General features: G+C 37.6%; 1 protein-coding gene across 5 annotated transcripts in view; it reads left to right on the plus strand.

Moving 5' to 3' along the window:
* The window catches only part of TUBE1 (tubulin epsilon 1), a 23,532-nt gene continuing 11,173 nt past the window's right edge, over positions 1–12,359 (plus strand). For 3 of the 5 annotated variants that reach the window (XM_020890400.2, XM_020890401.2, XM_070449940.1), the window contains exons 1-6: positions 1–105; positions 199–272; positions 1,327–1,379; positions 4,084–4,141; positions 8,930–9,045; positions 10,139–10,260. In XM_020890400.2, coding sequence (XP_020746059.2) covers positions 81–105; positions 199–272; positions 1,327–1,379; positions 4,084–4,141; positions 8,930–9,045; positions 10,139–10,260 — 448 coding nt within the window. In that variant the 5' untranslated portion in view covers positions 1–80. Of the gene's footprint in view, positions 106–198; positions 273–1,326; positions 1,380–1,412; positions 2,075–4,083; positions 4,142–8,929; positions 9,046–10,138; positions 10,261–12,359 lie in introns of those variants that run through there. The other 2 variants (XM_070449938.1, XM_070449939.1) reach the window with 2 other exon arrangements.

Here is a 12,359-nt window from a genome sequence, read left to right on the forward strand (position 1 = left end):
CCTTGGAGAGCGCCCGTTGGTGGGCGCGGAATACGGAGGCCGGCGCGGGCTTGGGTACTGTGGGCTGGCCGTGCCGAAGCATGACCCAGTCGGTGGTCGTACAGGGTAGGCCTCCTTGGGAGGATGGGGACCCATTCGCCGCCGAGGCGAGGGCCCTTTTCCCGCCTAATGTCTGTTCTCTTTCCTTCCTGGGCACAGTGGGCCAGTGCGGAAACCAGATCGGCTGCTGCTTCTGGGATCTGGCGCTAAGAGAGCACGCCGCCGTCAACAAGGTACAGCTAACCCTAACTCCCCACCCGCACCCCAGATCTGTCTCTGAGGCTCTTCCAAAAAATAAGCAAGAATCACTCTCTGTGAGCTCTTGTCTGGTCAGTATTTTTATATGAGGTCTTGCTAGAGGGCAAACTGCTTTTTGTTTTTGTTTTTAAATTTTATTGAAGTACAGTTGATTTGGGGGCTTCCTTGGTGGCTCAGCGGGGAGGAATCCGCCTGTCAGTGCAGGAGACGGGGGTTAAATCCCTGGGTCAGGAAGATTACCTGGAGTAGGAAATGGCAACCCCCTCCAGTATTGTTGGTGGTGCCCAGGTGGCGCTAGTGGTAAAACCCACCTGCCAATGCAGATGTAAGAGACCCGAGGAATCCCGTGGACAGGGGAGTCTGGCGGGCGACAGTCCGTGAGGTCGCAAAAGAGTGGGACACGACTTAGCAACTAAAAGAACAACATGGTTGATTTACAATGTTGTGGTTATTTCTTCTGCCCAGCAAAGTGACTCAAACTTATGGACAAACATTAAGGACAAATTTAAGTTGGCGTTAGACACACAACAGTCTTAAGGAACACTGGCCAGAGACCTCTTTGTCAGGGCTCTTGTGAGGAGCAATGATACAGCATATGTGAAAGTTGTTGTTCAGTTGCTAAGTCATGTCCGACTCTGTGACCCCATGGACTGCAGCAGCCAGTCTACCTTAGTAGGTAATGGTGTGTGGTACTGTAATCCTTAATTTAACCAGTTAGTTTTTTAAATGATTGCTAAGAATCTAAGGAAACCTTTCATTTGATGCACCTGTTCTACAATTCTGCGAGGACATCATTCTTCACTACCGCCAGCTGAATTTAATCCGTAGATCTCACGATATTTCCTCTTCTCTAGATTGGAAGAATGAATCTAAGCATTTTATGATTATTTGCTTTTTTTATTGTAGCTGTATGCCAGCCTTTAAAGTATTGTGGGATAGTTAAATTAATAATCCTTAAATTAAAAAGACTTAATTTGGCAAAGAGGCTAAATGTAATCAAACACCAATACATGTATTTTTTCTTTTTAGAAAGGGATTTATGATGAGGCAATAAGCAGCTTCTTTAGAAATGTGGATACCAGGTAAGATGGGGTTAAAGTTTATCACATAGCATAATGATTATTTTTATGTCAGCAGTTTGTGGTAAAATTTTTGAAAGGACAGTGACTGTTGATAGCTGTAAAGAAGTTGTCCATCTTTTTGTTTGTTTTTCTCATTATTGAAAGCGTATTCTTTTGTCATTAATATTCTCATATCATTCAGCAGAGTAAGACTACGTTTCCTTTTATTCCTTTATATCAAAAAATAAAAAGAACCTTTAATGTGTGTTCTTTTAACTTGACCTTGAGATAAAGTTTCACTAAAAGGAATGCTGAACATTTCCCTGAGAGTATCTTGTTAATGCATTCAATAATGGCTAACTTTTGAAAGAAAACTATACTGTTTACATTCCTGTGATATTACTTGTGGCCAGGAGTATTTGCTCTACAAATAGAATGTGCTAAAAAGAAACAAAGCAGATGTTGTCAGATTAGTTTTGTTAATTTAATAAAGGGTATATGTAAATATAGAGCTTCCCAGGTAGCTCAGTGGTAAAGAACTCAATGCAGGAGACGCTGGTTGTATTCCTGGGTCAGGAAGATTCCCTGGAAATGGCAACCCACTCCAGTATTCTTGTCTGGGAAATCCCGTGGACAGAGGAGCCTGGTGGGCTACAGTCCATGGGATTGCAAAAGAGTTGGACACGACTTGGTGACTAAACAACAACCACAAATATGTAAGTATACATCTTTTACCTGAAAGAGTAATATTTTGTTCAGAGTATTTTTTCTAAGCGTTTAATATTAAGTCATGAAGTTCATGCATTCTCAAAATGCTTAATGAAACTAAACCTGCTGGACTTGAACTGAAAAATAAATGGTTTATATGAGTTTTAACCTAATAAAAATTTCAGTTCTACTTTGAATTAGTTGGTTGGATATCTGAGGCAGTTATCTCCCAGAGAAGGCTAGGTAGGCCCCACTTTATGGTGAATTTCGGATTTTGATCCTCAGGCTTGCAAACTCGGAAACTTCATTGACACCTTGAGAATGAGTCCAGTGCTCTCCAGTACAGGCAGAAAACCAAACTAAGATGGGAGATTAAAAAGCAGAAAGTCAGTGTAGTCATAGACAACAGGAACTATAACTCAAGACTAGATACTTAGTATCTTTCAAAGGCACATTCTGTTCTGTAAGAAATCTATCAGGAAATCTAAGTAGTAGAAGGTCGCTTGGTGACCATGAAATCAGACCAAAGTAAGTTAGATATATTACTTAACTTAATGACTGGTGTTATTTATCTTTATTAATATGGAGACATCTGTCACATAGACTAGGTTTCCTCTTGTTTGTACACTGTAATATCTTCTTCCTTAAATACTATTAAGAGACTCAAATTTGCCTTTGCAGTACTTCCTTTTAGGTAGTATTCTAACTAAATTTGTACTCCCATTCCCTCTGTTGTATTCCTTTCATTGTTACATAGTTGAGACTCAGCCTGGAAGGCATTCTTTCTTAATAAGGTGATTTTACATAACTATATTCTCATCTCCTTGGTTTGCTTTATAGAGTAACCTGAGAGCATTCTTATTTCCATAGTATCAAGTTTGAAAAAAGGGCCTTGGCATCTTGCTCTTCTTTCCATGCGCTATGAATACATGCAGAATCTATTCCACAAAGTAGTACAAAAATTCTTTTTCAAGAACAAGACCACATCTTTTTATATACTTCTTTATCTATTTGAGGAAATTGTCATACCTTTTTAATAGCATGATAGGAATATACCTATACCAAGGGTTGGCAAGCCTTTCCTATAAAGGACCAGATGGTAAATATTTTAGGTTTTGCAGACCATAAAGCCCATGCCACATCTCATTTAGTCTGCTGTGATAGCATGAATGCAGTTATAGATAGTACATAAACAAATGATGTGACTTTATTCCAGGAAAACTTGTTTTCATAAGTAGCTGGTCAGGACTGGCCTGAGGACTATATTTTATCAAACCTGACCTATGGCATCATCTATACTCAACGCAGCTTTCCTTCGTATATTCTGTCTTGTAAACTATGTTGACCCGTACACTGTTTGTGGTCACAGATTTAGTTATTTTGGTGACTTATCTTCAACATGAAATTCTAGAAACAGCCTTAAATACTCAACAGTATATAACTGATAGTTAGTTGATGTGTGTTTGGCTGCAACAGGAAGCCTCACTAATGGTGGCTTAAACAGTAGATGTATCCAGTTAAGTCACATTCAAAGAAAACTGGAAATGGTATGATCTCTGTCTGGAGAATTGCCCTAAAGACCAAGATGCTCATATTGTTTCATGTGTTGGTTTTTTGACCTCGTGTTTTTTTACTTGTAACTATAAAATGACAGTTTCCACTGCCAGGAATCCCATCCATGTTCATGTTCAAAATAAGAAAAAGGACCAGCTACATCTGGTCATTTTTATCAGAAAGCTTCCCAGAATAACTCCTTTTTACCTCACTACCCAGAACTAGATTTCATGGCCAGCCCAAACTGCAGACAAAAACAGGGAAATAAGTACCTTGCTTTTTCAGCCTGATGGGAGATGGGTAAGGGGGATGCAGGTTAAGAATGGCTTCTTTGTTGCCTTTCGTGTCTGCCTCTCTTGACATATAAGTAGCTTTACTCTACAAATAGAAGTTAACCTTATTATCTAACAGAATTATTACCAATGGGCTATCTTATGACCTTTTCTCATGTTTTATCTTTCAGAGTGGTTGGTGATGGTGGCAATATTTCCAAAGGGAAAATTTGTTCTTTAAAAGCACGTGTAAGTTGTATACACTTGGATTCTTATATTGCATGTGTTTTTAAAATAACTGTACTTCTGTAACTACTATTAGAATAAAATTTTACTTTAACTTCTCAACTTTTAAAAAAGTATTTGCTAAGCCACATTTAATATAAATATGATTAAGCAGAGATTTGTGTCTCCATGAAACTTCAGGGGAAAAATTTTGTGCTTAAAGTAAAAATGCTGCATATTTAGCATTTTTTGCCTAATATTTTAGGCGAAATATATGTCTAGATAAATAATAAAAGCCATCCTAACTCTAAGCCTGAAATACATTCTCAGTCAGTTCAGTTGCTCGGTCATGTCTGACTCTTTGTGACCCCTTGGACTGCATGCAGCACACCTGGCTTCCCTGTCCATCACTGACTTCTGGAGCTTGCTCAAACTCATGTCCATCAAGTTGGTGATGCCATCCAACCATCTCATCCTCTGCCGTTCCCTTCTAGTGCCTCCAGTCTGCCCCAGCATCAGGATCTTTTCCAATGAGTCCCTTCTTCACATCAGGTGGCCAAAGTATTGGAGCTTCAGCTTCAGCATCAGTCCTTCTATGAATACTCAGGACTGATTTCCTTTACAATTGACTGGTTTGATCTTGCAGTCCAAGGGTCTCTCAAGAGTATTCTCCAATACCACAGTTCAAAACCATCAATTCTTCAGCAGTCAGCTTTCTTTATGGTCCAGCTCTCACATCCATACATGACTACTGGAAAAACAACAGCTTTGACTAGATGGACTTTTGTTGGCAAATTAATGTCTCTGCTTTTTAATATGCTGTCTAGGTTGGTCATAGCTTTTCTTCCAAGGGAGCAGGTGTCTTCATTTCATGGCTACAGTCACCATATGCAGTGATTTTGAAGCCCAAGAAAATAAAGCCTGTCACTGTTTCCATTGTTTTCCCCATCTATTTGCCATGAAGTGATGGGACCTGATGCCATGATCTTCATTGTTTGAATGTTGAGTTTTAAGCTAGCTTTTTAACTCTCCTCTTTCAACTTCATCAACAGGCTCTTTAGTTCCTCTTTGCTTTCTGTCATAAGGGTGGTGTCATCTGCATATCTGAGGTTACTGATATTTCTCCCGGCAATCTTGATTCCAGCTTGTGCTTCATCAAGCCTGGCATTTTGCATGATGTACTCTGCATACAAATTAAATAAATAGGGTGACAATATACAGCCTTGACATACCCATTTCCTGATTTGGAACCAGTCCATTGTTCCATGTCCGGTTCTAACTGTTGCTTCTTGACCTGCATACAGGTTTCTCAGGAGGCAGGTAAGGTGGTCTGGTATTCCCATCTCTTTCAGAATTTTCCACAGTTTATTGTGATCCACACATTCAAAGGCTTTAGTGTAGCCAATGAAGCAGAAATAAATGTTTTTCTGGAACTCTCTTGCTTTTTCGATGATCCAGCGGATGTTGGCAATTGATCTCTGGTTCCTCTGCCTTTTCTAAATCCAGCTTGAACATCTGAAAGTTTACGGTTCATGTACTGTTGAAGCCTGGCTTGGAGAATTTTGAACATTACTTTGCTAGCATGTGAGACGAGTACAGTTGTGCAGTAACTTGAACATTCTTTGGCATTGCCTTTCTTTGGGATTGGAATGAAAACTGACCTTTTCCAGTCCTGTGGCCACTGCTGAGTTTTCCAAATTTGCTGGTATATTGAGCATCATCTTTTAGGAGTTGAAATAGCTTAGCAGGAATTCCATCACCTCTACTATCTTTGTTTGTAGTGATGTTTCCTAAGGCCCACTTGACTTCACATTCCAGGATGTCTGGCTCTGGCCCTAAGTGAGTGATCACACTATCGTGTTATCTGGGTAATTAGGATCTTTTTTGTATAGTTCTGTGTATTTTTGCTGCCTTTTCTTAATATCTTCTGCTTCTGTTAGGTCCATACCATTTCTGTGCTTTATTGTGACCATCTTTGCATGAAATGTTCCCTTGGTATCTGATTTTCTTGAAGAGATTTCTAGTCTTTCCCATTCTATTGTTTTCCTCTATTTCTTTGCACTGATCACTGAGGAAGGCTTTCTTATCTCTCCTTGCTATTCTTTCGAACTTTGCATTCAGATGATACATCTTTCGTTTTGTCCCTTGCCTTTCACTTTTCTTCTTTCCTCAGCTATTTGTAAGACCTCCCCAGACAACCATTTTGCGTTTTTGCATTTCTTTTTCTTGGGGATGATTTTGATCACTGCTTCCTGTGCAGTGTTACAAACCTCCATCTATGGTTCTTCAGGCACTCTGTCAGATCTAATCCCTTGAATCTATTTGTCACTTCCACTGTATAATTGTAAGGGGTTTAGGTCATACCTGAATGGTCTAGTGGTTTTCCCTACTTTTCAGGTTAAGTCTGATGTTTGCAATAAGGAGTTCATGATCTGAGCCACAGTCAGCTCCCAGTCTTGATTTTACTGACTGTATAGAGCTTCTCCATCTTTGGCTGCAAAGAATATCATCAATCTGCTCTCAGTATTGACCATCTGGTTATGTCCATGAGTAGAGTCATCTCTTATGTTTTGGAAGAGGGTGTTTAGTAGTCATAGTAAACACTGTTCTCTTGGCAAAACTGTTAACCTTTGCCCTACTTTCTTTTGTACTCCAAGGCCAAACTTGCCTGTTACTCCAAGTATCTCTTGACTTGCTACTTTTGCTTTCCAGCCCCCTATGTGACTTCCATCACCAGATATATCCACTACTGGGTGTTGTTTTCACTTTGGCTCAGCCTCTTCATTCTTTCTGCAGCTGTTTCTCCACTCTTCTCCAGTAGTCTGTTGGGCACCTACCAACCTGGGGAGTTCATCTTTCAGTGTCGTATCTTTTTGCCTTTTCATACTCTTCATGGGGTTCTCAAGGCAAGAATACTGAAGTGGTTTGCCATTCCCTTCTCCAAAATACATTCTCCTGGAGGTTAATTTTCATTTGAATATGGTGAAAATTTTCTTTTCATCATAGATATTGCTCCCAGTACAAAGCATGGATTCAACCATATTGTAGTGAATACATACCATAACCATGTAAAAACTCCTGAACAAAAATACTTCTAGTCAATAGCTTGTGTTTAGTCTCAAGCTAATTCTAACAACACTTCTCTTCTGTGTTTGTGTCTCTACAACAAACTGCTTTTTCCAGCTGTTGATCAGTAATATTTGATTATGACAAAAATAAAGGTAGTTTAGATGCTATGGAAATAATTGAGATGATAAGGATCAGACCTGGAGGAGTGGCTGAAAGTAGAGAACAGTAGTGTTTTGGTACCTGGGTACCATCTCCTTGTGTTTAGGAGACCATGTGCTTGTTGGGATAATTGATTAACCTAATTAGAATAATTGATTAACCTTTGGTATAGTTCATGCCTTAGGGGGTATGTTAGTCCCTACCAGATCTTACTCAGAGATAAAGAAATGTTGACTTTTCCTAGTCCACTCCCAGTTTGAGTTCTTTCCCACCACCATACCAGTGAGCGAGTCAGGAAATGGAGGAAGCACTGTTGGGAAAGGGTGAATCAGCATGCTTCTGTAGCCTTTGACTTTTTTTCCTAGAAAGTTTTCTTACATTTCTCCTTAGTAGTCTTGGTATCATGTGGATCACTGAAGAGTCTAAACTTTAAAAGATAACTTGGTAGTTGGGTTCCTCCACTGTGTCCAATATCTTAGGTTAACAGGCAAACACTCAGAATTTGGTAAATCCTGTATTACAGTTAGGGAAAGCTGAAAGCCCTGATAGCTATCACCAGGTAGCTCTGGAATAAAATAATAAACATCAAATCTTAGAGGCCGTGACTCCAGACCTAGGCTGGCTAAGTGAGGAATCCAGAATAATTCCTTCTAATTGTCATTAACTTCCAAGGGAGAAACAAAGGTCTGATATGACAAAGGAAAGATTCAAAAAGTTATAGACTGTCAGGGTTTAATGCTAAGTGACTATGAAAATGATGATTCTCTCAACACTGACTTCAGGAGATTCTCATTTTCTTTTTAGTAATAGATGTTGTCTCCCATCTCAGTAAAGCTTGTGGCATTTATGAGTTTGTGAGTTTTTACTGTGAATTACTGGTGGGGAGGGATACTGTCGTCATCTTTGACATCTGTCCAGTACCTTGGCTTTGCACATATAAGTAGTTTACTGATTTGAATTGGACAGTTTTCAGCTGTGATTTCATAAAGAGTAGCATGGTTGTACCTCGTGAGCTAATATGTTAATGCACCCTACATTCATTGAGAATTTTTTTAGTTAAAGTTCCCATCTAGACTTCTGAAACCTTGTTCTCAAGAAATGTATAGTCACATAGGCACATAAATCAGACATGGCTGAGTGACTTTTACTATAGCTCTTCTTACTTTCCCCTGGAGAAGGGAATGGCAACCCACTCCCGTATTCTGGCCTGGAAAATTTTATGGACAGAGGAGCCTGGTGGACTACAGTCCATGGGGTCACAAAGAGTCAGACACGACTAAGCAGCTAACACTAGGCATATGCATAAAAGAATTGTTAGAAAACCAGAGAGAATCATTCAGTTCCCTTTTTTCCTTCTTATTCTTTGGGTAAAGGTTCAGAATCCATCTTTTCATTGGATTCCACTTTTGGAGCAGAGTGAAATTAATTTTTTAATTTTTGTAACAGATTCTATATAAAAGAGTCAAAGATTTGATTTGGTTTAAATTATAAAAAGAACAATGTAACTATAAGCTCAAAAATTATTTTTATTTATAGAGTGGCTAAAGAAAAATATGCTGATTACATTTTATTTCTCTTTCTCAGGCTGTCTTGATTGACATGGAGGAAGGGGTAGTAAATGAAATTCTTCAGGGACCATTGAGAGATGTATTTGATAGTAAGCAGCTCATCACTGATATTTCTGGCTCAGGGAATAATTGGTGAGATTATGCCAAATGTAAAAATCAAATGTCATCTGAAAACCATGAGGAATCTTTGTTTCATTCTGTTAGGTCCTACCGACATGAAAGCAAGATGTAATTTGCCACACCTAACACTAGGCCTTTCAGCCCATCATCTTTTCCTTCATAGATGATAGTGTTTCACAATGCTTGGAAGCTATCTGCATCCTAGTTGTCTCTCTCTCTCTCTTTTTTTTTTTTAAAGAAAAAGATGAATCATGAAAAATTCATTTACTAAATTTCTCCTTGTAATTTGATTCTTTGTAAATGCTAGGTAGTGACAAAAGTTGCAAGTATAAACTGTTCTCTTACCTCTCACTATAGGTCATAGTAAAGACTCTATCAGTCAGATTTAATGGAAAATGATGATACAGATACTGAGATGCAAGCCAGACCAGTGTGCCAGCATATATAACTTATTTTGTAACTTTTGAGTTACACCTGACCACATGTTATGTGGAAGTCATTCTTACATTTCAGTTCACCATAATAATACTTGAGAATCTGGGCAACCAAAAAGGCTTGCAGAGCCTCATGAATATTAGTACTAGAGGAAATGTGTGGCATTTGATCTAGTACTAACATGATGTGACCAATGTTTTTCTCATATTTTAAGTCTAAGGTCCATTTAGAATTTTTTATTTTTCATATCTTTCTAGTTGACCACAATCTGCTTTTTAATACATAACATACACCACAGTCAGAGATTAAGTAAAGATGAGGTAAAAAAATCTATGTAACTAAAAGCTCATTTTGTTGTATTTATACCTTAAGAGAAGATAAATTTTAAAAACTGTAGTTTAATATCCATTGATAGTGAACTATCTTACCAGGTTACCTGTGGATTATATTTATAAATATATATATATGTGTGTGTGTGTGTATTTGCTCAATTTTCTACCAAGTATCTTTGAGATTATATAATATGATTTATTGATATTAAACAGGAATAGAATTTACTTAAAACAGTAAAAATACCTTTTCAAGTTTATAGTCTTTTAAGTCAGAAATAATAAAATCTTGAATAAATAAATGCAAGATTTTTTCTTTAAATCTGTATTCTTTTTTCTAGGGCTGTGGGTCACAAAGTGTTTGGCAGTCTTTATCAGGAAAAGATTTTAGAGAAACTCAGAAAGTCAGCAGAGCACTGTGATTGTTTGCAGTGTTTTTTTATAATACATTCCATGGGAGGAGGTAAAATTATTCAATTATTTGTCTATTACAGTGTGAAAATGCAAGTGGGTATTCATTTTGTCAACATAAGTCTTATTTTCAGGCCTTTACTTTAAAAAGATAGAACTGTTAATTAAGAGTGTGTTTATGAGTGCATGTACATAACAGCTTTTTATCTTAAACTTTTGTCAAATTGTGTCACTCTGACCATTTTTTACAAACTTAGACACATTTAAAGAGCCAATAGAACTGAATCTGAAAAAATTTTTCTTCTGTCTTTAGTGGAAGGTAGATTTCAGTATGGAGAAGGCAATGGCACCCCACTCCAGTACTCTTGCCTGGAAAATCCCATGGACGGAGGAGCCTGGTGGGCTGCAGTCCGTGGGGTCGCTAAGAGTCGGGCACAACTGAGCGACTTCACTTTCACTTTTCACTTTCATGCATTGGAGAAGGAAATGGCAACCACTCCAGTGTTCTTGCCTGGAGAATCCCAGGGACGGGGGAGCCTAGTGGGCTGCCATCTATGGGGTCACACAGAGTTGGACACGACTGAAGCAACTTAGCAGGAGCAGCAGCAGATTTTAGTATAAGCTTTTTGGGAATGCTGCCTTTCTCCTAAGAGTTTTCTTGTGTGGTTCTGCATCCTAACTAGAGCTAAGTATTTGTACATATTCATAGATGTGCTTGCAAAAGAATAGAATATCAGTACCCTTTCTTTAACCACCTTCAGTCCTTTCTTGTGTTCAATAAGAGAAATAAGTAAAAGAAATCCTCTTAGTCAACTCCTTTAAATCATTCCTTACATGGTAATTAACCACCTTAACCTAGAATAAATGATCTACATTGCTTTCTTTCCCAGGGAAACCTGTACTTTGCAAGTGAAGTATTTTGCTCCTCTGTTCCATGAAGTAGAAACTGATCATAATTTGCTAATTTCAAAAGAGAATTAACCTATTTTAAAAGAAAAATTTGCCACACTTTTTTCCTTCAAGCTGAGATTAAGATTGTTATATTCAGCAGGTTATGTACAATTGACTTTATTATTCAGTATGATAGTATTTGAAAATTAAATTGCAGTGTAACCATGCCTTTAGAAGGCCATCATAATCATTTAAATTAAGAACTAGTTTTCTTTGTACTGACATAATTAGCCTGCAGATTTTGAGTAAGTTTTCCCAAAAATACCAGTTTGACTTATAGTTCTTTATGGTACCTTTTTATATCTCTTTATTACTCAGAACCTCAGAGATTGTACTTTATTCATAGTTCACTGAAAATGGCAAATATACTTGAAACAATATTGAAGATTAAAAATGAAGTTTTTTCCCACATCTAATCCCTAATCTCTCTCCTCACAGATAATCAAGTTTCCAGTGTCTCTCCTTCCAGATATTTTCTGTGCACATTCTGTGTGTTTTTACATAAACAAGATCATGCAATACATATTACTCTATCATGTTTTCACCTTAAATTGTTTCTGAACATTTTTCAATATCAGCCCACAATATCCAATTGTGTAAATATGTAATAATTTTTAAAGTCAGTTCCTCATTGATGGATGTCACATTATTCATGGTTTTTAGTTACCACATAAAAATCCCCAGCGAGCATCTGGTATCTGCCTCTTTGTTTGTTCCACAATGGCTGTAAGGAATATTCCTAGATAGGAAAGTGGGGCCAAAGTCCGTTGGTACATTTTAAGTTTTGATTGATACTACTAAATAACCTTCCCACAATACTGCGCCATTCTGTATTATTAGCAGCAATTTATAAGTTTATTTCCCCACACTGTCACCAACACTGTATTATGAGACATAAATACATTCAAAATTATTTTGTGTTAATTTGCATTTTTAATTAGATGAAAGTTTGAGCATCTTTACATCTATTTGCGATTTGGTCTATTTTATTATAATAATTATAATTATTACAATTTCTGTCCTTAGCTCATTTTTCCATTGCATTATTCATGTTTTTACTGTTGATTTGTACTCTCTTTATTAAAGAAATTTAATCCTCCATCATATGTTTTGAAGATTTCTTTTCTTAGTTTGCCTTTTTTTTCATATATTTGGAGAGAGAAATTTTATTTTTAATGGAATCAAAACTGTCTTTTTCTG

This window comes from Odocoileus virginianus, chromosome 19, assembly GCF_023699985.2.
Source record: "Odocoileus virginianus isolate 20LAN1187 ecotype Illinois chromosome 19, Ovbor_1.2, whole genome shotgun sequence".
In the NCBI taxonomy this organism is placed as follows: domain Eukaryota; kingdom Metazoa; phylum Chordata; class Mammalia; order Artiodactyla; family Cervidae; genus Odocoileus; species Odocoileus virginianus.